General features: G+C 43.4%; 1 protein-coding gene and 1 long non-coding RNA gene across 4 annotated transcripts in view; one reads left to right on the top strand and one right to left on the bottom strand.

The window, feature by feature from the left end:
• Positions 1 to 6,044: 6,044 nt before the first annotated feature.
• On the bottom strand, positions 6,045 to 13,600 carry LOC118248239 (uncharacterized). Its single transcript, XR_004778696.2, has 4 exons — positions 13,372 to 13,600; positions 7,007 to 7,098; positions 6,612 to 6,766; positions 6,045 to 6,430 (listed from the first exon to the last, which is right to left on the bottom strand). It is a non-coding gene; the product is annotated as an uncharacterized LOC118248239 (long non-coding RNA).
• Positions 13,265 to 26,208, top strand: part of RAPGEF2 (Rap guanine nucleotide exchange factor 2) — a 183,401-nt gene continuing 170,457 nt past the window's right edge. For all 3 annotated transcript variants that reach the window (XM_035546916.2, XM_035546900.2, XM_035546907.2), the window contains exon 1: positions 13,265 to 13,428. In XM_035546916.2, the coding sequence (XP_035402809.1) occupies positions 13,360 to 13,428 (69 nt within the window). In that variant the 5' untranslated portion in view covers positions 13,265 to 13,359. The remainder of the gene's footprint in view (positions 13,429 to 26,208) is intronic.

The following is a 26,208-nucleotide window of genomic DNA, read 5'->3' as shown; positions in this document are numbered from 1 at the left end:
CATCACACGGGTGGGGGTGCACCAAGCCTCCTCCTGGCCTGGCCAGGGCCTCCCTGGGTGCAGCCTCCAGTTAGCGTCCGCACTGACTGGTGGTGGGCCGCAGTACCTTGCCTCTGGGGTCAGGCTCAGGGGTTGGCTTTGTCTTCCCACTCGTCTTTGTGGAAAAGTTTAGCCATTTCAAGTACCAGCGTAGCTGAAGAGGTGTTGTGCTTGCACGTGATGCTGCGCTTCTTTCCATCTGCTGAAGCTGGCATTGTTCAGCTCCCTACAGGAATGGGGATAGCCTTTACTTTTCTTGTGCGTCTTTACACTGTACAAACTTCTTTTACAGTCAATGGTATGTACCTATTTAGGAGAGTAAAAAATCACCCTTCTGACTGGCATAGATATATTTTGTATATAAAAAGCCTAATAAGTCATGGAAAGATAAAATACAAGAAAACACAAGTGCCTTATGGTTGGTGGACTACAGATTAGATCATACAATTTCAAAATCTTCAGCAATGACAAGAATACTAATTTCATTAAAAAGGCTTGCAAAAGTGCATCTAGTTTTGAAGCAGCCACACGGCAGGTGTCAGGACTCCCTCAGGCCACGCAAAGGAGCCACTTTGCTGCAGGGCTGTGTTTCTGAGATGGAGGCAGAAAGGAGGCAACGCTGCAGCATGAGTTCTGCCTTTTCTGCCTGCTTGGACCTGGTAAGTTGTTTTGTCTTAAAACATTTCTAAATGAACTACTCTGGTAGCTGGATGCAGCAATCTATGATATAAAAGAATGCGTGAGCTCGCTGATAGGGTTTTCTGCTGAAAGCCTGAAAGAAAACCTGTATGTTTTGCTTACTGGGAATTCTTGGTAGCAGATATCAATGTTGCTATATATTTTGGCCCGGCTCTGTGCTGGAGCCACTGTCTGGGTGCAGCGTGGTGGTTTCGCACCAGTGGGTAGCTCCCTCACTCCCCTTCCTCCAAAGACCAGAACGCTCCCACCAAGGTGAATCATTCCTCCTGCAGTCCGTAGTGTGGCTTCTCAGCTCCAGCTGTAAAGATTTGGGGTTAAGATGCCAGACTGGGGGCTGGAGCAACTGAGCTGAGGGCTCATGCTCCTCTGCCATCCCTGCTGTGGAGGGGGAGGTCAGGACATCAAACGCTGCAGTTAGTAGCACGATATACCACAGCAGGAAACCTCACCAGGACTCATCTGTTGTATCCTCAACACTTCTGAGAGCGTATTCCATGTAAATTTTTTTTTTCTTTTTCATTTTAGTGGACTAAACTCTTCTATGGAGCATGCTCTGGTGAGCCGCAGCTCACCCGTGGGCTCTCGGAGCAAACTGTAGGAAGATGCAAGAGGACTCTGAGAAGCCTGATGTAGATGATGTACAGCCACATTAATTATTGATCGTGTTAGTTGATGAGTTGTGCTGAATTGATCTGTGGCAAGATAATGTGAATTAAAAGCCGCTTGAATATTTAATTCCGGGCTTTTTGGATATGGCAGGAATTTGAATGAAAGAAAACATGTGAGTCATGAGTGGAATCAACTTTTCAGTAAAGACAGGCTATTAAAATAAAAGGTACTACCCAAAGGTAAATTCCAATTTATTAGAGGAGAAAACTCTGGCATGTAAACATTTTAATGGGAGACTAGAAAGCTTTCCAGATGAAATTCTCTAAATAGATGATGATAGATGGAGATTTTCTTGTTATTAGTTTAATTCCTGCTTATATGACTTAATTAAACCTTGCTGCATCTGAGGTAGTGCCTGAAGCATCATAGGAAAAATGCGAGACCGAGATGCTGTGGGAAGTGAAGGAGGGCTGTTGGCTGAAGCTCTGTGTTTGCTGCAGTACAGCTGGGGCACAGCCTAAGCGAAATGAATCCACACATGACTGGAGAGAGGAAGTAAGGAAGAGGGTTTTCTGATGATTCTGCACACAGTGCTAGGGGAGGACTCAGGGAGTCAGTGCCCTGCATGCTAGCAGCACCAGTCTGGCAGTGAAGGAAGTCCTGCTGAATAAACAGGTCATGCCACCTGAAGAAGAGCCATGGGGGCCTTCTCAGGATTGTATTGCATTGACCCAAAAACCTTTCTGAAGGACTTTGTGGTAGCGTTAATACAGTTTTGGAGGTTAGCATGCATTCTTGGTTGGCCTAGGTGCTGCAGCTCCAAATAAATCCTTCCCGGACTTCTCCCAGCCTCTCCACAGAGAAATGTGCTTAATGCAAAGCAGGCCTGGTCCTGAAGTAGGAATGTGTTTTGTTTCAGTGTTTAGGGCATACAGGCTAGCGTTCTTAGTGAGAAGAGAGGGCTCCTGCCTACTGCCGTTTCTTCCTCCCCTTCCATCTTGCTTCATTCCTCCGTGTACCAGGGAACACTTTGGCAGCCAAGGGTGTTTGCCTTATTTTTCTCACCCTTCACAAAAGCTGCCCTCTGCTTAACATGCGCATTCCTTCCTTCAGAGCCATTTTCCTCTGTGGACTCTCAGGGCTGGCCAGCGGCCAAACAGTAGGGTGAGCTGCATGCAAAAGCCTTGATCATTGACAGGCTGTCTTACAATTTCTTTCTTGTATTCAAAATGCAGATGGATATTATTAGAAAGGTTTTTACTTTGAATGTGCACAACTTGTCCACATGCCTGAGATTAGCGCTCAATACTTATATAATGCTTTTCATCCTCAAAAGGGCTTTACCAGCGCGAGTCCTCAGAAAGCTCCTGTGAGGTGCATTCATTTTGTTATATACTTTATAACAAGGAGGGACACATGTCAGTGACTTGTTCAAAGATGTATCACTCAACAAGCATTATAAAGGAAGGAAATCTTTACACTTCCCTGGTGTTCCTCTCTGATGTTTTCCTGTCAAAAAATCATAGTTTCACCATGACAGCATGTTTTTCTGTATGAAAGAAGTGATTAGTGACATCAAAAATTAAAATGTATCTCAGGTTATAGTAATACTAGATAAATACACAGCATTTCTAAAATTTATGAGGCCAAATTTCCTACTGCACTAAGCTTCAATTAATAAAGCAGAACAGGAGCCGAAAGGGATCATCAAAGAGACCCAAGCTTGACAGAGGATTTGGAGCGCTTGCCTCAAACCATACTTCAAAACAGAGGGAAATGATTTTAGGAGGAATGATGAAAAATGCCTGTCTTCTCAGTTGAAAGGATAGTGCAAGATTTTTTTTTTCTGCTTTAACTGCATGATTATAATTAAAACTGCTACAGTAACAGCAACAGCCCCAGTATGAACTCAGCTCTACCGAAAGTTCTTGTAATATTGCATCTCATTTCAGTGAGGGGGCTGAAATAAGCTATAGCTGTGAAAGGCATCTTTATAATTATGTATTCTTGCTGAGCTTTTACTGGCATGACTGCCTTGGCATGCTTTACCTCGCACAAGCAAGCCAATAAAAGTTTCAAGTGTCGACCAGCAGATATGAACCGGCTAGGGCCAAGATCACTCTGTGAGATGTAGTTTCTAAATCAGGTCAGTAAGCCCTGGAGGGGTGTCTATCAGCATTAGTGGTCTTTGTACCCTCTGTGAGCCTCCGTACATGCATAGGTAGCTGGTGGCAAAAATTGGCTTAGAAATCAGTAGTCACCTTAGCCCAATAAGGAATTCTTAAGAGATGGAGAGGTGCTTGTCCTAAATAAACCATCAGGAGATTTCAAGGGGAAGGGTCGACTTTATAGACATACACCTACTTCATGCTCCCTGGGCAAATAGGTTGTGAATAGCCTGTCTAGTCCAAGTCATGAAAAGGATAAAGCTAGACAGGTTAAAGCAAGTATTTATTTTAGTTCTGCTCCAGCTTCCTTCTTTTGATTAAGCCTTGTTTTCTTCATTTTTTTTCTTTAACTGGGTAAGTAATCATAGTTATGTCTGGTGAAAATAGGGCTCTGCAGCATCTCAGGAAAGATGTTGAAAATTAGTTACTGAGCTCTCTGGTGTGGCAGAGAGGCCCATCTTCTCATGCTGCATACAGTAGGGTGAAGGAGTGGAAGTGAATAAGCTAGTCATGCTTTTTTAACCCTACAAAAGGATATTTTTTTCCTTGAAAATTCTATATTCAGATCTTATCTCCCTCTAGCTGCTCTTGGAAGGGTATCTGGCCCCAGAAACTACTCTGGAGAAATGGGAAACGTGAGCTCTTTTCTGGTTTTCTGACCACCATACAATGTTTCAGATGAATTCATGGGAATGATGTGCAGAAAAAGTCATGAAAATTGCTGTTTGGGAAATTACAGCTGGAACAAGTTATCACATTTTTATGGATTCCACATCCATGGCCTTTAATGTCAGCTACCTTATTTTGCTTTATAATTGTGTAAGTGACTACATCTGGGCCAATTAAGCACTTTCATTTGCCGTTAAGAGTTGGAAGACACTGCATGATTTAACCTTTAACATCTGGGGGAAAGAGATGCTCTACCAGGGCTATGCGGTACCTGCATGGTTTTGATGACAAAACACATGTACGCTCATTGCAAAACCACGAGGTGTAAGTTACTGCCTTAAAGCTATGTAATTCTATGGATGTGTTCAGCACTTATATTTCTCTTTAAATGTTATGAGAACAAAGAGTTGCAGGGACTGCGGTATGGGTTCAGGCAACCTGTGGACTGGTCTGTAACAGATGCCTTCACATCTCCACCCCTCTACAAATACCTTTCTTATTTCCCACAAGACTGTCCTTGAAAGCATCAGGTTTGAAGCTCTCACAAAATGAGGTGCAACTTGACTCCCACATGCACAGTTTTTTTAAGATTTAACCAATGTAGGGAAATAATTCCCCTCGGTTCAGTGCTGCTCTCCAAGTTCAAACCAGCTGAGTATCTGCACTGCTACCACTAGTTTCAAAGAAAGTGTGATGCTATTGCTTGAAAGGCCCCTCTTCACACTTTGAAGATGTGCTGATGTGTGTTTTAATCAATTTTATTTACACTGCCCAGGCAGGAGTATCAACCTGCTGTCTGGCTCACATTCACATATGTGGTGAGTGGGATCCTTAATAAAAATGTATTAGTGAGGAGTATAGGTTAAGAATTACAGGTACTTCAAATAAAACTTCAGAAAGTCTATTTGCATATAACAAATATCCTTGTGAATGCTTAACTTCAGGAGCATTGGTATTATTTCAGAAGCATAAGGGACCAAGACAAATTAATTAAAGATGAAATTTTCTCTTGTACTTCAGCTCTTTTCCTCCACGACAAGAAGAATCTAACTTCATCCTGAAGGCAAGAGTAATGAGAAGGCTTGAGGCAGAATTATAAGCTACTTGCATGCATGGAATGAAGTTACACAGCTAAGTTCAACCTGAGAGACTTATCATTTCAAGAGTCTGTGCATTGCTAACATGATACAGATGTCGCCATTGGACAAACAGGCACAAGATTGTTTTGTTGTTCGTTATGCACTCCTTCCCGGCGGCACTGCCGAACACAACTTAGAGAGGCCGCTCTTTCTGGGAGTTAAAAACATTATTTTTTTCATTATTTTTTAGCTGGAGACGAAAAGGAGTATGTCCGTCCTCTGTTGCAACACCATGGGAATTTCCAGCAGCCCCAGCGGGGACCAGAGCCAAGGTGCAGATCCTTAGCTGTTTTCAGCAGGCAGAAGCCAGCTGATCTCCTTGAAACACAAAGGTTGTTGTTAGACGAGGACCTGGGCTGTAATATGAAGGTACACAGAAGCAGGAGAAATGATCCACCTGAGCCCTGCCTCACGTGGATGCTAATTGCACATGCACCGGAGCGTGTGGATTCCAGTCTCCACCCTCCAGCATATTTGAAGGAGGATATTCCTGAAGTATGCCAGGACTTCCTTGTCCCAAGGACTAAATACATTTAGCTGTCTCCATTCCAGCTAGCTTGAGCTGAAGAAAGAGAAACAAAATCTAAATACGGGTAACACAAGGGTGTTTTTATTGCAGCAGTGTACAGTGCTTTTGTCGTGTCAGTCAGATGCCAGCATATGTCAGCAGTATTTCAAGTTGTTAATGCATTGAAAAAAGGGGAAAATTCCGAGCAAATAACTTCCCTGTGACAAAATCTTTAAGGGTTCACGTGTCTTTTGAAATGAATGTCTTCCAAAGAGTCACTTGGTTTCCCACAAGATGGTAATCTCCATCCCTACTACCTCTTTCTGTACAATTGCTTCCCACATTTCAGTTTCTATTCCTGACTTAGCAAACACACTTACAAGATAAACTTGCTTGGCTGCAGACCTCCCGTTGACAACTTCCTCTAACTGTAGCAACAAAGAGAGGGGCAATTTTCTATTTTTATTTTCTGTAAACTTGTTCTGGAAGCCAGAAGGATGTTCCCATATTCTTGCAGCAATGGTATAAGAGACTGCTGGTGGATGTTCTGGGCACAAACCAGTTGTTACAGAAGTAGGAAGATTTATCACAGCTTGCTGCTGAATGTTTAAAGAGTATTATAAGCATCTGCTTAATAAATGGAACAAACGGTAAAATTTATACACACACACACACACAAATGGAGGGAAAGTGGTTATTGGAGTGTGTCGTAGAAATAGATCCAGGTAGTACAAATAACGCATTGTGTAAACTTCTATCCCATGGTTAGTAACAGCTCACCTGTGCAGTGGTGCTTATTTTTGCCAGTTCCTTCATGTCACTGTTTTCATGTTAATCAAGGATTTCTTGCTGTAGATGAATTTCATACTTGGATTTATCACTATGTATTTTCACAGAGTTAGCTGGAGGTGGAAACAGGAATCTCTCCAAGTTTCCTACAAGAAGAAAGCAATAGAAAGTCTTATTTTCCTCCACTGGCATTACTGATAATCATAGATTCTGTGGAAAACACGCTTGGTCATAACAACTTTTTGACATATGATCTAATACAAATATTCTTGTTTGATGGATGCAGCGGGGCACTCTGCATACACAAGGTTAGGCATATCGTCATTAAACTGTCAGGACCAATCAGGACAATTCCAGGATAGGCTTAGATTGCCTTGATAGCTTACCTCAGTGTCGGTCTATCTGGAATATGCTTTCCTGGGACAAGGAAAAATTAGATTTTAATGCTGTTTTATTCCAGGTACTAGATGGTTTCTTCCTGGAAAAACGAATGGAACGTAAGTTGATGGAGTGTGATATCACTGATTGTAAGTAGCAAAAATATTAACTTTTCTAGATTTTACTGAACTTAAAGCTGATTTTATCTACTTAAATTGGTACCTAGTACTTGTCACATTATGATATAGGTGTGAATATGCTTTGCCAGGATATGTATGAATGGCATGGAAACATTCACTTAAGCTCACACCCACACATCCCCATATGCTTTGAACAGATCTAAGTGGTGACTGAAAGATGAAGAAGGCTGAACCACACAAACACGCTACACAATGATTATTATTTCTGAAGCAGTGGAATAATTTATAAAGGTCACTAGGAAGCAATGGAGATGCAAATGCTCTTCTAATGAGTGCCGGTAGTATCACGTTGGAGCATATTCACGATGCAATGTAGTGCGCAGGGAAGAGCGCAGCCGATTCCTATAGAACATGATGACGAGTAAAGAGGTGAAACATGACGGGAATGCGGCATTCAGGGTTTCATTCCAAGAAACATTTCCAGTACAAGCTCATCGAGCAGTGCAGTAAACAATGCTTGGTGGCTGACTGAGGAAAGGCAATATCTGGAATAATTAATCAATAATTCATTACAGAAGAATGCTACCAGCTGTAAACTTAATTTATAGAATAATGCCCTGCAGAAATGCCAAAAATTATAAATATATTCATGTTTTTTGAAAGGGCTAGTATAGACCGAACCCAAATATGTCAATCGTATATAATAAAACTGATTATCTTAAACACTTTTTCTGATGGTAGACAGTGAAAATTAGGCAATCAGTATAGAATCCTAATAATGAAAATAGCACATTTGCAGTGAAAGGTCTTAATAACAGAGTTAACAATGTATTTTTCTCTTATGAATATTTCACATCTTTGTGCAGAAATAAAATTCCCACTTCCTTTGTGTTTCAGTTTCCTTGCAGAGAATTGCATGCTTTATTTATCATTCTACATGATCTATTATCAGAATAGATTTAACTTTGTCAGCTTCTAGTGTTTACAAAAAGCAGTATCATTAGATATTAATGATTATCTGGCTACCTATTGTTAATACTTATGAGTTAAATTCTTTTAAAGACTTGGCCAGCTTTGAATAAATAGTAATCCTGTCTAGATTGGCTTCTAGACAATTTCCCTTTTTCATATTTCAGCACAACCATGTAATGTTTAGGTTGTAGAAACTTCAAAAGATTATTTTAAACAACTCAATTACAGTTATTTTAGAAAGCGTAAGTTTGTGTTTTCTTTCAGGAAATATACTGGTTTAAAAACAAAACACAGAAATGTAAGTTTGGGCTCTAACTTGTCCAGTCATGAAAACATGAATAAGAATGAGGTATTTCTTTCCTTATTTTGGATGCTACTTAAATATAGTATTTGAAATATATGTGGCACTGAATATATAGTTCACAAAACTGTGATATAATATACTTCAACAGCTGAAATTGCTCCTATATATATCCTGCTTATATTAGATTGTGGATGACTATTTGGGAAGGAGTAGACTGCATTTTTTACCTATATCAATCAGAAAGTGTCATCTATCCAAAAGGAACCTGTTTTTAATCTGATAGTTTTGTTGCTGTGTAGTGGGTATAATCCAAGAAACAAAATGGGGTCCCTCTCTCTCCTTGTGGCAGCCTGTTCTGGAGCCTACCAGCAACGAAGCACAGACTTACTCTTCTGTGCTTTTTGTCATCCCATGGAAACGACCTCTTTCACTACAAATCTTGAAAAATGGCAAAAGATGCTACTTGACCGTTCCACTTTACAATGGAAGTGGAATTGGTACTACTCTGCTCCTACAACTAGCATTTCCATGACTGAGTGATAATGGGCACATGTGCATGATGGTCACAAGCATGAACGAAGCTTGTGTTGGACCTACTTGAGCTTTCTCCAGAAACTCAGGCTTGACCTCTTGAGAGTTCATGATAATTTGGTGTTCATACAGTACCTAGCATAGTGGTGTGTTATTGTGCTTCCAAGGTGCTCCCACAATACAGATTTTGGCTACTCTTCCCTTTGTATAGTTACTTTTATCAGCATGGTTGAAGGGAACACTGTGTGGGCTGTGAGTTCTTCTCAAACGACCCTAAAAATACTTGGACAGCTGGTTCGTGCTGGTCACTGAGCTGCCACTGCTAGTATTAAACTCACTAGTTAAAGTTGGTTTAGATGGATATGTTTGCGGGTACAGCAGAAGTTAAGTGACAAATACTCCCAAATGCAGTGACATATTCCACATGCAGTGACAAATTCTGAATAAATGTATGAGATGCATCATAGTAGTCACAAACTCTTCTCTTGTTCCTTGTAAGAAAAAGCAGAAGACAAATTTTGTTTAGTGCCACATGCCAGTCTCTTTTGTACAGCATTTTGAATTTTGTGCTGCCTTACATGTACAAAAGGACCACAAAGCAATGGTAAACGTTCAATTTTAGCATGGACCATGTCAACTCACTGATATCTTTCTATCCTACCCTTCTAGTTCAGGGATAGAGAGTGGTGGTTATGTACTGTGCTTGTACACTGGAGATCTCTAGTTGAAAAATAGCCATGTAGCTAGAGAATGCGTTAAAAACAAAAACATGTTCTTTGTGTTGTAAAAAACAATAAAAAATGGAGTTGCAAATAGTAATGATCACATCCATGTATAAATTCCAAAAGAACAGCATTCTTGGAAATGTTGTCATCCTCAAAAACTGAGCATAGAGGCTAAGCTTGTTCAAAGGAGATGGCAGTAGCCTTACTTGTACCAGAAATCATCCATCCTTGTCTTAAAATCCAATAAAATTGGATTCTGCCCAGCCCAATGGGAATGACTCCTATTCTCAAGGTCAGCTATGGAGTGGTTCATCAGATTGGCTCCACTTTATGTTCCACCAACACAGTTATGAAAGTAACTTTTTATGCTTTCAGGGAAGTGGCCAGGAGAGAGTTGGGAAGAAGACAGGCAGTTCTGCATACTGGAACTCATCTGTGTGAATTTGTTTCAGCTGCCACCCAATCTTCAGAAGATATATGAAAGTGACAATTTACCCAAAGAAAGGAGATCAATGAGTTTTCATCCACACTGACTATATACTTTACTGAAACTGTATAATTTACTGAAATCCCCAAAGAGACAATGTTCTATTTCCCTATCAGAGTAAGATGGCCTCTGCTGAACAATCCAGGTATTAAACTCTTGGTGACCAATAACTGGTGCCACAAACTAAAAGCTGCGTGGCTCAGTCAAGTGCAAGCCTTTGAAAACATGAGTGTCTTTTTTAACATGAGGGTCAGCTCACAGAACTGCTGAATTTTTTCCTTGGCATTTTAGTAACTTTGACTTAACCATTTCAATTTATCCTTTAAAGTAAACGGAGATATTCGGGAAGACACAAACTCTGCAATTTATAAGAAAAATACTTTTCCTGAAATGTTTTAAAATGGCAACTAATTATAGCTATAGGATAATGTTTCTATTTCTTTTACAACATAACACAACTAAGCGATATTATATCAAGCTGTCACATTTTGAGTTGCATCTTCTTCATATGGCTGAACGACCAGCAATGTATGTACCATATGCACTGTACATGGTTAACTCTTGATTTTCTATTGTTCAGTGGGGTAGGAAACCTATGTAGAATAATGATGTGACCAGTCCCCCCAAAAAAACACCAAAACGCAACAAAACATTGTAAATCATGCTGCTTAATGTAGATAGACTAAGGAACAACCAAAAAGGAAATGCAGAATGAATGGCAGATCCTGATATATGTGTATATTTTAAAATGTATTGATCTACTGCTGAAGTCAGAAAACAGGAAAGACAATGAATGTGAAGGCTGCAAAAACATTTGATATTGTATATTGTACTTCACTGAACATTTGCATGAAAAATAGTTTTTTTTCCAGTGATTAAAAATTGTGTCCTTTAAAAATATTTTTCTGTGTATCTTGATGATTATTTTGATGATTATTTTTGATGATTATATATTCCCCATTCAGATGTAAGAGCTATTCTAATATCAGGAGGAAAAGACAACATAGATGACAGATTTGTATCCACCATGGAGATAATAAAAAATCAGAAGCATCTGCATAATACAAACATATTGCTTACAGACAACTAAAGAAAGTGTAAGTGCAACATATTCTTAAATACTATTGAGGAATTATTGAATGTATTTTTATGTAATTCTTTAGCTTTCATCCATTGCCATCTCCATTGTGGTGTGTGATAGGCCTCTGACATACATCTATAGCCATCAAGATTTGTTACTCTGATCAGCGTATAATCAGATCCCCCCAAATCCCCTCAGCTGAAGTTAAGTATCATTGTGAATCACAGGTATTCTGTTAACAGATAACAACAAAAATGAATCAGAGTGAAACCCTTCACTTTATGCTGTTAAAGCTAACAGGTCTGAAATTAAAGATAATTGCGTATTAAAATAGAGTGGGTAGCTCTGTTTTGATTTAGAGATACGAACATGTCAGGCAAGCTCGTCTGCAACAGCAGAGATTCAGTGCCCCGAAGTGATGGAAGAGAAGAGCCCAGGAGAGCATTCCTCGCATTCCTGTGGCACTCGGCGTGTACATATGCCCCACAAAAAAAGAAAATCTTAGCACTCTGGGTTGGTATGCTGATCTTCAGAAAAGCTGGTACTTCCATATAGCTGCAGGCTTAATTAATTTGAAGAAATGATACTCTCTGGATGATGAATGTGAGGCATATTTAAAACTTATTTTTCAGGGCAAAGGACATTGTATGTTCAATGCTAGTTAAAAATAAAAATAAAATTATTCCCCGTAAGGACTACTAATAAGCAACCAGTAGCAAAGAGCTCTCCCTGTTTCCCGTGGTCTGCCCAGAATTATACCCCGCATATGAGTGGGCTTAGCCCAAAGAGTTATCTTCGTTAATGAACCAAAAGCAGGTTTCATTCAAGAGGTTTAGCAGACTACTATTTGAGGACACGGCCTGCTTGAGAGTCATCCATGTCTAAAAGCATACGGCTTTGTCTCCTGAGACAAGAAGTGTATGTCATGCAAGACAAAAACTGTTCTCCCTATGAATGTTCATCGTTTTTCACAAATAAAAATAAAAACAAACGTGCTACCTTACAATAAAAATGTGCAAACCCGTATTAGTGACTGAAAATCAATCAGATTTCTTCATGTCAGTATTATTTACACTGCACAATACATAGCAGCAAAGGGTACACATTGTTTACAAAAGCAAATACAGTAATAGTTCTACATTGCCACTAATGACACATTAATAACAGCTCCCTGCTTAGCATTTCTTAAGCTGCTGCTGTGCCGTGTTCAGTGTCATGGCAAACAAACATGACCAGCCATGAGATGAGACCTTTGTGCTCTCAAGACTGTGCTCAGGTGAGAGGACAGAGACAAGGGGAGCCCCCCAAAGTTCAGCCTATCCCCCCATTCTGCAGCGAGGGCGGCCGGCCTAGGTGGGTTTTGGGAGGAATGGCAGCAGGTGGCCTGCCCAAGGCCCCCAGCCACGCCACCCAACAGGTGGGGTCCCAGAGCTTGGCGGCACCCTCGGGACTCTCACACCCCATCTTTTTGGGGTGAAAATCCCCCAGACGACAGGCGGTGGCTCTCGGGGCAGGGCAGGCTTCCCGGGACGGCTTGCAGCAGGGCCGAGCTCGACCCCGCCGCCCCGGCTCGGCGAAGCGACCACCGAGCCCGAGAGCCCACCTGGGGGCACCAGGACTGCACCGAGGGCCCCACCGGGACCCCACCGGGGGGGAGCTGGGCACAAAGCGCCCCCCTCGGCCCGCCCCGTCCCGCCCCGTCCCGCCCCGGCGCTCCGCCTCCCGGAGCCAGCAACTTCCCCGTGGCCGAGACGGGCGCGGAGCCCCCCAGCAGCCCGGATGGGAGGCGGAGGCGCCCGGGGGGATGCGGCGGAGCGGCAGCGGGCCGGCGGCAGGCGCAGGGCCGGCTAGAGCGGGAGCGCCCAGCTGCCGCCGCCAGGCGCCCCCAGCCCGCCGGGCGCCCCCGCGCCCCCTTCGCCGCCGGGGCTCGGCCTCGGCCTGCTCCGGGCGGCGGCGCTGCTGAGCCTGCGGTGCCCCCCCTCGCCGCCTCCTCCTCCTCCTCCTCCTCCTCCTCCTCCTCGTCGCCCCGGCCCGCAGCGCCAGGCCGCGGCCGGCCCTCCCTCCTCCTCCACCTCCTCCCCTCCCTCCTTCCCCGCCGCCTTGCCGGCGGAGAGGGGCGCGATGGCGTCCTACGTGGATAACAGCTTCCGCCAGGCGGTGATGAAGAACCCGGCGGAGCGCAGCCCCCAGGTAGGCGGCACCGGGACCCCGCGAGGGAAGGGAAGCGGGGGGCAACGGCTCGCCCATGGGAAGGCAGGGACGGGGCGGCCACAGCCGGCAACTTTCCTCCTTCTCCCCCTTTCGCCCCGGGGGGGTCGCGCCGGCTGCTCCCGGCCAGCAGCGGGGGCGCACCGGCGGGTCGCGGAGGTCCCGAAGCCGCTGGAGGCCGGGGCCGTGCCCGCGGGGCGCGGCGGGGTGAGCGGCGCCCCGGGCGGTCACCGCCCGCTGCCCGCGGCTGAGGAGCTTTTCGCCGCGCCCCCCGGCTGGCCCTGCGGGGGGCTGCTTTGCCGTCGGCCCCGTTTTCCAGGGGCTCCCCCCCCTTGCGCCCTGGGAGCTCGGCGTGCTCCGGGTTTTTAGGAAGAGATGTTTTCGCTGATTATTTTGGCACGGCGCTGATTGGCCCGTGGCGCTTTCAAATTGGGGGCAAAGAGGAAACCTTGACTTTCGGGCTGCACCCAGAAGTCATTCCTCCTACTAGAGAGACGTCATTGTGGTAATGTTATTTTTATCCTCGTGGAATACGTGTGAGAAAATAAAAGCTCTTATGGAAAAACACGCTGGCTGCATAGGCATCATGCTTAGCATGTCTCCTTTACAAGCCTTCCGGTCCCCCCCATCTTATTTTTTTTAAGCTTCTGGAATGTGTTTTTGTGGTGCTAAAGTTGTTTCTTTGTCCTTATTTGACCTTTCCAAATGTCTGTTCCCGAGTGTTGAAGCCGGTCCTTCAGCGCCTTGTGGAAGCTGGAGGAGGCCGAGCGCCCTGTCCTGGGGAGGACGTGGTTGGTGAAGCCGTGGTGAGAGCCCTTGCGCTGGGAGAAGCACACATCCCAGCACGGGGAGCCGTGGTGGCCGTGCCCGACCTGGGCAGACGGCTGTCGAGGGATGGCCGGCTGTCTGTGGGGAGTGACACCGGCAGTTGCTCAGGAACCAGTCGGTCAGGTCGTGGGGCCACCGGGCTGGGCTCGGGAGCCGAAACTTCCCCGTGACAGCTGTGTAGGTCTGCGCCAGGTGAAGCGAGCTGGCCAACTTGTGTCCCTGCCAGCCAGCCCTTCTCTCTGCAAGGGGTAACCAAAAAAATAAATGGGAGTAAGAAGTGACGCAGTGAAAAAAAAAGTCAGCTTGAACGCAGGGACAAAGCTGGTGTGAAGGGCACAGAGCAGAGAGCTAAATTGGGAACGCTGGGGCTGCATTAATGCACCAAAACTTCAAAAATCAGCAGACTGAAAGCCTGCTGTGGCAGTCACCACAGGAAAAGAAACCCATCCTGAAATCCACGGAGCTGATGCTGGCCAAAATAAGCCGCAAATACGACCAGATTGGTGGGAAATGTAACGTGTCATTAGCGCCGGGAATGCTTGAAGCTGGTGATCAGGCTTGCCCTCCTGTCGCTGCTGGTGGGAGCAGGGCTGCCAGAGGAGCAGTCCCCCTGCCCTCTCAGAGCGGCTCGTCCTGAGCCATGCTGCGGGCGAGTTTTCTAGTGCTTGCTTTCTACTCTGGAAGTTGTCTCAGTTTTATCTTACGGCGGTATTGGAATTTGAAAGATATGTAGCTATGCGTGATAGCTCTGTAATGCAGTTATCAAGTGGGAAAAAAAAAAAAGTTTTTATATAAAGACACCCAGACCTTGTTTTTCCATCCTCCCCAAAAGCAACTTTTTACCATCCTTATTTTCCTTTCCTTGTGTTTTCTTTCCTTACTATTGCGACCCTGTAAAGGTAGCTGCTTATTTTTGGCTTTTGAGAACTTGTTAGGTGAAGTCATTTAGAGTCGGCAGAGGGTTGGAAAGAGAATATATATATTTATCATACTCATGTCAGTACAGGAAATAACACAAGAGGAGTGTTAGCATATTTACTGCTTACTTGCATTAACAAACTCAGTGGGGCTCAGCTTCTCCCAGATGAGGGAGGTGTAAACTTGTGTTTGACATTACTATTTTGCCCAGGATTGTCACGGTGCAAATTTAGCGAAGTGACTTCACTGCAGGCTCAGATGAGAGGAGTGACAGCAACATAGGAAGCTCTTAGGCACATGTACAGTGCCGATGTCTGTTAGCTCCGATATAAATCGTTGGAGAAAGCAAACTTAGCTTTGCATAAACGTTTGTAGTGCAAAAGTCTCTTGGTAACTTTGGACAGGACTTATCTTTTTGGGGAAGGTAAACTATTCTGTGGCTGCTTTGGGAAACTCTTAGTGTCATACCTCTTCCATGTGTCCTTGTTTAATCTTTTTTCTGAGTTTTGTGAATTACAGCTCAACACTCCATTGCTAAAACCTAAAAAAATAATAATAATTAAAAAATATATATATACACATAGCCTGTACTAGAGCATGTCTGTTGTGTAACAGCTCTTCTCTTTAATTGCTTTATTAAACTATTCATTTTCTCTTTAAAGACTTGGACTGGGAAGTTAATTTAACTGCTTTGGGGAATCTGACTTCTAAATGTTCATAAATTACAAATGGTTTTATGCCCTTAAGCTGTGAGTAATAACAATCTACTTTTTTTCTCCAAATGTCATCTTGTATGAAATTTTATAGCTTTAAGTCTTATCAAAACCGTTTCTTATCAGCTTCATAGACCACCTTAGAGAGCATGATGTTTTTTTTTTTTTCTGGGGTAGTTTAATCAAATAAAATAAATACGGCTGCTTTTGTTTTCCAATAAGAGAAAATGAGCCCTAATCTCCCTCTTTATCTGAACAGCTCATTTGCATGGCATGGTATGTGACTAGCTGGTTACTTCGGAAACTCCACATACTAGTTCACTGTGTTCATGCCACGTAGTGACGTCTGTGGGAAGAATTTTTAACGTATGCCTTAAGTATGTTGGGTGCCGAAGGTTGTCTTCTGGAAACAGCCATCTCAGCGTGGCAGTGGCTGAGAAGTCACAGCATCAGCGGGCACCTAGCAGGAGAGGGGAGCCCTGCGTTGCTCCCCTTGGTTGGGTGCTGGTGCGTCACTGCAAGGCCCAAGACATCTAAACAGGATGCTACTGCTGGGCAGATATTCCCTTCTCGAGTACTTGAGGGGAACAATGGTTTAATTATAGGATGTACCTATGCTTTTTCCAAATAAACTTTCAGCTTGTTCTCCAGTTGTGTTATTTTTAGCACGTAGTCACTGATAGTGTGATTGTGTGCAAGCGTAAGATAAGCCAGAAATGAGTGTTTCCTTCTTGCTGTAGTGATCTCTTAGCAAATAAATAGGAGGCCCTTTAGTTTAATGACTGTAGAGAAGAAGTGTTTCACATGTGAGTCCAGTGTAAGGGTATATCGTGTGTGTAACTAATAAAGTAGAAGTAGTTGTTAACACCCCCAGAAAATGAAGATCCAGTGTCTGATGAACCGACACTGTCTTCTAGTGTCTCTTGGGCTGTAGCTGAGGCAGATGGGTGCAGGCAAGATGAATGAAGTTGCGGTAGATGTGTACCTCTGCCATGGAGGTTTTTCTTGTCCAGTTTCAGCATTTAACTGGGAGAAAAAAAAACACGAAGTAACTACTGGGGAAAAAGTGAGACCTTTACCTGACAAAGCAAGTAATGTGTGTGTTTAGCACGGAAATAGCTACAGAATATATCTTTGAAGTAAGGATACATTTTTTTTGCTCTTAATGTTTACTCTTGAGCTAGTGTTGGTACACAGCACAACTTCACGTTCAACAGACTCAGCTGTAGAGTGGGCTGCTTTGTGCCGATAACCCAATCTGAGAACCCTTGCGTAGCTCGGATTCTTTCTTGCGACCTCTCATCTCAGTCTGTCAAAAAAAAGTTCAGGAATGTCTGATTCAAAGCTTCCACCATAAATTTTCATGTGCTTCCTGAGACTGAGGACTCGGGCTTTAACAGGCTGCTCGGTGTTTTGCTTGTTCTGAAAGAAAATAGGTTTATTTCCAAGCTTTTCTGAAGGAGGGTGCATTTTCCCATAGCCATTCACATCTCTGTTGATACGGGCTTTGGGAATGGTGAGAACGTAGAGGAGTGAAGTTGTTGCTTTTCTTTTTTCTTTTCGCATTACTCCTCCCGTGTAACAGGGCGAGTACTCTGTGCATTTGCAGGTTTCCCTGTCTTGTAGGAGTGAGTTTCACCGATGCTTGCAAACACCAGGGTGTGACGAGGGAGACTCCACCTGTAGAGCAGAAATAGCTGGTTTGAAGCCTTATCCTCAACACGTGCCTGCTTTCTCATTGCATCAGGAGGTTGCAGCTGGGTTAGCTGTACAAATCCAAGCTAATTGGAAACTCTGTAACTTGGAAACTGCTGGTTTAACTGTAGCAGCGATAAGCTCTGTGTAATTTCCTACTTCATTAATCGCCTGTTTGATAGAGCTTGCTTTTGAACCCCGCACTGCTGTGGCTGCAGGAGCATCTGGAGCTGCTTGGGGCTTGTCCTGCCCCTGTGCGTTGCAGGCACGCTTGTGACAGCCCTGTGGGCACGTGCTTCTACCCGTAAAGCTGGGAGCATCGGCGCTGCCTTTCTTTTCTGTGGCACGCTTGCACGGAGAAGCTCCTGAAGCGAGCAGCTTGTGCTCGCCGGGCCTGCAGCCCGGGCACCCACCCCTCAGCCCACGCTGCTCTCGCCCGCTCGCTCAGAGCCCCGTCCTCGCCCACCCACACCCTGCCTTTCTTGCGGTCTGTGCTGCTCCGCCGCACCGAGTCGGAGGCGAAGCCATCAGCCGAACCACTGAGGCAAAAAGAACGTGTAGTTCTTGCTTGCCGTGGGAGCAGAGCTAGAGCAGTAAGCGGCGCACAAGCGTTTCCCCTGAAGTCACGTTTCCCCTTCGCAGGGAGGCACGCTGTTCGCTGCGCTCTCGGGGCGTTTGTGGAAAACACTTCGTACCCTGGGGGAGAGCTGAGGGGAGGAGAAGAAGATTTAAACATAATCGCAGAAGATGCTCCATTTAGTTTATACCAGGTGCAGGAGAGGTTAGATAAGTTTTTGTGGAAGGAGTTATTGTGTTTCAAATTCCAAGACTTTGAAAGTCTGCATGCTTATGCAAGTTATCGAGTGGTAGCTCTGATTCATTCTGATGAATTACTGATTCGATTTTGATAGTTTTTTTCCTATATCAAGATGCTGCTACTTGATCTGTTAGCGCGTTTCGAGAATAACCATATGTATACCAAACAGACATTGCAAGAACTTTGACTTCCTTATTGAGGGCTTTTTGTACCCTCATGAGAAAATATATTTTGGCTTGTGTTTTGGGAACTTTCCCACAGTAGGAGATCTAATTTTTGCAAGGTATTGTTTGGGAATTGAAAGGGAGCGCTGGCAGAAAGATAGCTCCACAAAGAGCCTTTGTGAAGGGCGGCCCAGCCTGCGCGCGCTGTTTGCTGCAGCCAGTGTGGCTGATTTAATTTGCTGGATATATTTTGCATGAAAGGATGTATTTTAGTAAGTCTCGAAATGGAAGTGGCTTTCCAGTTTGCTTGCTCTGAACTTTGTGAAGTTCAGAAGAGAGGAAGCCTGCTGCAGTGCTTCTTACAGCTTTGTTTTGGGGCTGAAACTAGCTGTTTATTCTCTGTGCAGCTCTGTTCTGCACACATATCTGTGGATGTATTTCTTTGTGCGTCTCTGTATTGTCTGACCTGAATAAAAGTGATTTATATCCCATTTTCAGCAGTCCCAGAGAATTCTGGCTAACAACGATGGCCAGTATGTATATCATTACCTGATTAAAACAGTGAAGGAAAAGGGTGAAGTTAAAATATTTTAAGCATTCTTGGGAGGGGGAAAAAGCATCTTTACTCTCAGTCACTGACAAAACAAAGGTGTTTTGCTATACAGAAAAATACTAATACAGGAAAATTTCCCTATTTTTGTCTTAGTTGCAGGTACTCTGATAAACCCTTAAAAGGACACAGTGAAAATCTGCTATCAGTGTGAATTACCTGGAAAAAGGGATTAAGTTTCATGGAAGACATGTTGGCAAAGCATATCTGTTGCCTGTCTTTACTGGGCTGTTTGTTTTTGTTTGCTTGTTTGTGAGTGTCTTAAAGTTAAAATAAACTTGGCTTAATAAGTGAAAGTGCTTATTTAATAATTATTTCTGGTTTGCAAAAAGGGGAGATGCATCCTGTTCTCCTTGGGATGATGCTCTTAAATTTTGGATTTTTTTTTGGTGGTTTGTAATTGCAGTTATGCTTTTTCTTTTTCAAGGGTACTTTTGTCTCCCATCTGTCTTACTTTTTCTGCAGTTGGAGGGAGAAATAGCAGTACAGTATTTTCTGTTTGAAATTAGTCATTCAGACGTCTTGTCATATTAACCAAAAAATAAATACAAACTTAGCGGTATGAGATAGGATGTTACGCAAATGTGGTCTGTAAGCAGCTGATGGAAAAATAAGGCAGTACCACCAATACCGCTGGAAGAAGCTTCTGCTTGAGATTTGGCTTGTTTAAACAGAAGGCTAAATCTTTTATGGCACATTGTATTTTTCTAGCAGCAAAGCTTGTTTAAGAGCTTTGTTTCCCATGCTGATGTCTTCTGCTGCTTCACTTGTGCTGATCCAACTGTTTGTGAGGCTACAACATAAACAGGATAAGTGATACAATCTTGTTAGCTGAACAAAAGAAAATGACTTTTGAGAGGTAGGGTGTGAGGTTTCTTCTTTCTGAAATCTGGGTGGTGCAATGGTCTGCTTTAGATTATGGCTCCACATGGCAGTCTTGGCGCAACTGAAAGCGTGAAGACCTGTTTTATAAAGTGGAGAATAAATGCGTATGGTTGTGCATAGGATCCTCTGAACATCTTGACCTCCGTGTATGGTGCTGTGTTATCAAACACTTCCTTAAAGTATAAAAACATAAATGGATGGTATGTTACAAAAGTATTTACCCTTGATGTGTTTGCTAACATGAGAATGTTTTAACCAGTGATGCGTATGTGCAAGATACTTCTTGAGAGAGGGGTCTTCCATTTTTGTTTGTTGTACTAGGGATTAACGTCAGAGAAAACTTTTGTAATAACTCTCTATTTCTAGGTTCTTTTTCCCCATTAAAGTACAGCAACGGCAGGAAAACTGGGTAGCGCAGGAAAACTGGGTAGCGACACTATCTTTATGTGCACTGAGCTGGGTGGGTAAGAGATGTTAACGCCTGATACGTTTCTGTGTGCTCAATATTGACTCTTGTCTGTATTTGCGTTGCTTTGTTGTACAGGGTCTGAGAAATGGATGCTTGTGTGGTTTCTTCTTAAGGGAAACAAAGATGTAAAGGGAAACTTAATTTTGTTGGTATGCAAGTTAAGAGGCGTGCACGCCTTTTCCATTTGTTATCTGTTGGGACGTATCTACAATACATACTCTACAATGTTTTTGTTTCGATTTTGAGGTGAGTGCTTAATCTTGTTAGGAAACCTTCCCTTCACCTGAGCAGAAGACTTTGTCAAAATACTCGACCGAGCTGAACTCAGTAGCATGTTGCAGTTGTGTATGTAGCCAGCACGAACTTGACTGGCTGTGTGGATTTTGGCTTTGTCAAAAGAAGTATCAGAATACACAGCATACACAGCAGTGAGTATTTAAGTGTGCTTTGAATGGAGAGAGCGTGCCTTGGCCGTGCACTATTACAGATTTCTTTGTATGTGGGGATCAGAAATGTCCTCCCTGGCCTGCGCGGGCAGGAGCCACTGACGCAGGCGCGCTGCCCGATGGCTGACCGTGTGCTGTCGCTGGCTTGCTGTGAAGGTGGCGTGGCTACAGTAATGAAGAAGCAGCAATTTCATTTATATAGCCATGTCAATAGTTTGAAGTCCTGGCATTTTGCTGTATTGATTTATGGTGGCACTGAGCGTAGAGATAGCTCCGGTCTTTCCAGGTTAGCAACTACAAAATCAGACTCTGGTTTAAAAGGTGTTAAGATGTGGTTGTATCGTCAAGGAGGAGCATGGCAGGCAGAGCAGGCGAGATGGTGTGGTTGAGGTATTACTGGATTCTATGGCAGTTGATTAAAAAGCGTTATTAAAAGAAAAGACAGACACCCCCCTAGGCCAAACTCCAAAATTTCTGGATGTGAGATTTACAGGGCTGTACTGAAGAGAGCGTTGAGAGCGATGCAGGAGCCTGGTGCTGCTGAAGCAGGACATGTGGCTGAAATGCTTTGTGCTGCTGGGCTTGCTGTTGGAGCCCTAACAAGATGCTGAAAGCTGCAGAGATGCCATCCGTAGGTCTTGACACAAGTTGTGATTTCCTGTTGAAGGCAGTTAACGATTGGCTGCTTCCCCAGTGAAAGCAGTAAATGGCCCATTGATTGAAATTACATTAGTACTATGCCCTTGTAAAATATTAATTTAGCTTGTGGATAAAATGCATGTTGGTTTATTGCATCGCTTCCTTTCTGGCTGTAGTCTCAAAGGAGTAAGTAACAAATGCATCTTAAAAAGGGTGAGGTATGGCTCGTGGAGGATGCTGTGTGAAACAAGAAATAAGATCTTGCGCCGGTGTGCTGTGAGTGCTGGTTACATGGCCTGATTTATTAAACTCTTTTTTATTGGTGCAGTAGCTAAGTAATTTCTGGAATATATTGCCTGCTACAGAGGTAGTGAGCGGACAGCAAGCACTCGGAGTAAAGCAGTTTTCACTCTGAGTTATGGAAAGGCAATTGTGAGGATCTCGGTTTGAGTAGCACTTCACGCTCTGTCGATCTGTTGTATACGCTTCTAGATGGTGCCCCGAGCGCTGGGGGCCTGTGATGAGTCCATTACACAAAGCACCCAGAAATCCTGCCTGAGAGCTGCCCAGAGGGGTCTCCTCTGAAGACTGAGCGTTTCTGTGCATTGCAGGCGTGGATACACACGTGGCTCTGTGAGCCGCATGCTGACCAAGACCAGGCACTTGTAGGAAGGAGGGTAATTGTGTTTCCATCCTTGTCATGGCTTCTCTGTGCCTGCTGGAAGCTGCTAATTAGGGCTGATGCCTTGTTTTAATACATGATGATTTAGTGGGAAGACGCCAGCTCCTTGGTCACAGGCCACCAAATGACTATCAGATGGCAACAAAATTCAAGACTAGCTATTAAAAATGATTTGAAGTAACAATGTCAAGGAAAGAATAATTGGTGCAGAGGTTTTCAGAGGTGGAGTAGAGGAGTTTATTGCACCTCTGCTGTATCTGAGGCAGCCATCTATTTTAGTGCAACGAGCTCTTATTTTACTAGACAGAGCGTTGATGGATAGCGGGTCTCCACTACTCCTAAATCCTCTTGGAGAAGCTTGTAGGGCTTTTATTTAGGGTGACTCTTAGAAGAATCTCTCCTCAGCTGTTGAAAAATATGTAGACAACTGGGTACTGCTGGAGAATGATTATGTACGTGATGTGGTGCACAAATGCTTTGTTAGCTTTATGAAGCAGTTGTCAGGAACTGGAGCAAAGAAACCTGAGCTTTGCCGTAGCGCGTGTTATTGGTCCGCATGGGGAGATGGGGTATTTCTGAATGCCCAGGTGAAACATCAATCTTTTTTTCATTTCTCCCTTCTCTTACTCTTTGTTACCTAGCCCCGTACTATGGTTTTATCTCTGTCCTGTTAATCTGATGTCTTGTAGTTTCTTCTTTTCTAAACCTGGGTTGGTGGTTTTTGCTTTTGTGCCTTAAGGTATTCACCTCAGGTATTTTTCTTAGTAGGAGGAGAGCACTTAAAAATGTGTATTAATTTCAGAGTGGGAAGTAAATTCCTATTAATTTGCAAAATACAATACAATATATATTATTGTTGACTTGTAGAAGAAAAAGTAGAATTACAGAATGTCCTTGTTTGAGTTGGCATAGGCCAAACCTTTAACTTCACTGGGTTGACAAACTAACGTGGCTGTTTAAGGTCTAGCTTTCTAATGTGAATGGATATTCTACGTGAGTGTAAAAATAAAGACAAAATAATGGACTTTTCATACCGTCTGTCTTAGCTGGGCAGTAAGTGAATGTGTGGCTGTGACGAAAGTAGCACAGTTCGTAGTGACACAACCTAAATAAATCCAGTCAGGTTTTCTATTGACATTGGCCCACGTTTCAGCATAGGAGTTACCTTACACGTCTCTCGAACAAAGGAGGTTTATTTGAAGCAGGTGTTCTAATGGTTACCCTGGCCTTTACAAATAGTTTTTCGGTGAAGTATTACTTCAGTTGACTGTGGGTAACTTCATAAGGCATCTTGGCGTATTGCACGTATTTTCTCAAAAGGGCCATCATGGCAACAGCTTCATGATGCTTACTCCCTCTTACATGGCTGTTTATTTTTAGAAGGTGCTTGTCACAATTTGTCAGCCACATGCTGGCCTGTCACCTCTGCTGTTAGACAGCTGCTAAAATGCAGTTCCCGGGACGACTTTGTAAACCTCACATAACGAATTAATACCTACCCCGATTGTTCCAGGGTAGTCTTATTTTCACTAGGAAATATGCAACTTGAGCTTGCCAGCTCTGCCAAACCCATGAAATGGTAGAAAAAAAAAATAGTCTTATTAAATATTGCAACTATACCATAACACATTAAACGCAATTAACGTGGTGGAATGGGTGTGAAGGTATCTGGTGAGTTGCCTGAGCATGTAGGCAGACTTGGATTTTATTTATTAACAGCAGTGAAATAGGCTTCTAAATCGGTTTGTTGTGAATAGGGCTAGGAGGTGGTGAAGAAGTAGCAGTGGCAGTGCCTGGGCTGGTAAGACACGACTACTTACACGCTGCATTGCTTTAGGAAGCTGCTGTCAGGCTTTTAAAGGAAAAATGAAAATCCTACTTTGTACAAGTGACATCTGATCTCTTCCTTGATTTCTTTCCTGTTTCTTCTATTTATAGATGTCTTGTTTTGGATTTATCTAAAAGCCAGGGTCAGGAAGTACATTCCTTCAAAAACGCTACTTGTTGTGGGTTTCTGGCATGTCCTCTCCCCTCTCCGTCCCAAAAGGAACTGTGCAGAAAGTATTTTTCCACAACGAAGCATGGATCCTCAGCTCTGCAGACTTCAGGTTTTGTTGACTGTGGCATGTGCTGCTTCACCTCCAGACCCAGAGCTGTCTTGTCTTTTAATCATCCCTTGATGTCCACGTCAGTTGTACAACTGATTAAAATGCAAAAGACATTAACCGCTTTATTGGGAAGTGTTACTGCTCTGAGCAGTGTCCACATGTGGGTTGGGATGTGGGGGCAGAGGAACATGGGCTGTTATCTTATTTAGCAGGGCTAATTTCCCGTGTGGAGGTTCAGATGACTAATGACTTTATTTTGGACTGGGGAAAAAAAATATATATATATATATACACACACACACACCTGGGGGAGATGCTCAGCCTATGCTTCCACCAGCTGTTTAGGGGCATGGTCTTGGTGCCAACATCACTTTGTCTCTCCTGTCTTGAAGGAGAGGAGAATAAAAAGCCCAAGGTCATGAAATGCATGAAGCCTTTTGCTAATTCTGCTGTAGGAAGAGGTTTTTCCCCAACTTGGAAACAAAAGGCAATTTCTTCAACTAGCCTTCTGAGAGAGTGTGGCAATTCTGAGGGCAGCAAAGATGTGGGATAGAAGTTCAATGAATGCTTTTGATGAAATAACTGCTTTTGTGGTGGCTGGGGTTCAGCGCAAGGTCTTAAATTCTGGCCTGATTTCTCACAAGCAGCACTGCTTAGTCACTCACGTTTGAGCTGTTCTGTTTATGCAGGAAAGTGACTGAACTTGTATGCTTCTGGCATGACCGCTTACAGCAAGCAGGACCTTAAAGTACTCTTGAGGAATAGGTATTGCAATAAGGAATTTAAAAGTAAGCTATAATTGAAAACAACATTACAGCCTTTAACTAAAGGACCCTGCCACCAAGTCTTCCTGTGATGGTTGCTTTTTGCTTTTCCATTTAAACCTGTGTATTTACTGAGACTGCTGATGACCAATAACTCCTTTTTGTCATACACGACTGTGTTATGTTGAATTATTTGTACCCTGTAATGACTGTTTGACCGCTTGACTTTGTTTTATTTTGTTTTCTACTTCCATGTGCAGTAAACTGTTTAAAATCAGAGCTGTCAACAGTAGCTGAATGTCTTTGTTAACTTCAGGTTCCTGTATCTGGCTGTTGTATAACTTTGTATAACGGACCTGATTTGTGTTTAGTACTTTGTGTTTACTTTTAAAGAGACTTTGCAATCTGTTGCCTTGAACAGGTTTCAAGAAAACAAATTGTCACCGCTTAACAACCTCATTCTCAGTGTGCAGTGCCATTGGAAAGAGGTTTATGAAACCAGCTTTGCGTGTCTGAAACTTTTCTTAGCTGCTAATTCTAAGTACTGGACAGACTGACTTGAATTTATTCAAAAAGATGTTACGGCATTTGTTAAGGAACAATTATGAGCAAAATTTTATACGTTCTAACCGTTTTGGTGCCCTGTTGGTCGTGATTTCAATTTTAATTCTGTATTTAAATAAAAGGTGAGATAAAAAACAAGTGTCCTTCAGATATGAACCCCAGTGCTCAGAAGGCTTATGACTGGTCCTGCTCCTCTTTTCTTGGGCAAAAGTTCCCATACAATCTGCAGAGAGAGAGTAGCTTGTGTGTTTTCACAAATTTACTTTTTATTTCCCATTCTTAAATTTTCACTATAGCAACTAAGCTGCTTTCATGTTTTTCTTGTATTCCTAATTGCTAGCCCTGTAAAATAATAGGGGACTACACTTAAGGCCAAAAGAAAAAATATATCTTACTATCCTGTGCCTTATTTTCCAGCTGTAAAAGGCAGAAGGCTGGTAAGCATCTTTTCGGGTGCTCT

This window comes from Cygnus atratus, chromosome 4 (genome assembly GCF_013377495.2).
Source record: "Cygnus atratus isolate AKBS03 ecotype Queensland, Australia chromosome 4, CAtr_DNAZoo_HiC_assembly, whole genome shotgun sequence".
Classification (NCBI taxonomy): Eukaryota; Metazoa; Chordata; class Aves; order Anseriformes; family Anatidae; genus Cygnus; species Cygnus atratus.
This window is presented reverse-complemented; position numbering and strand designations above follow the sequence as displayed.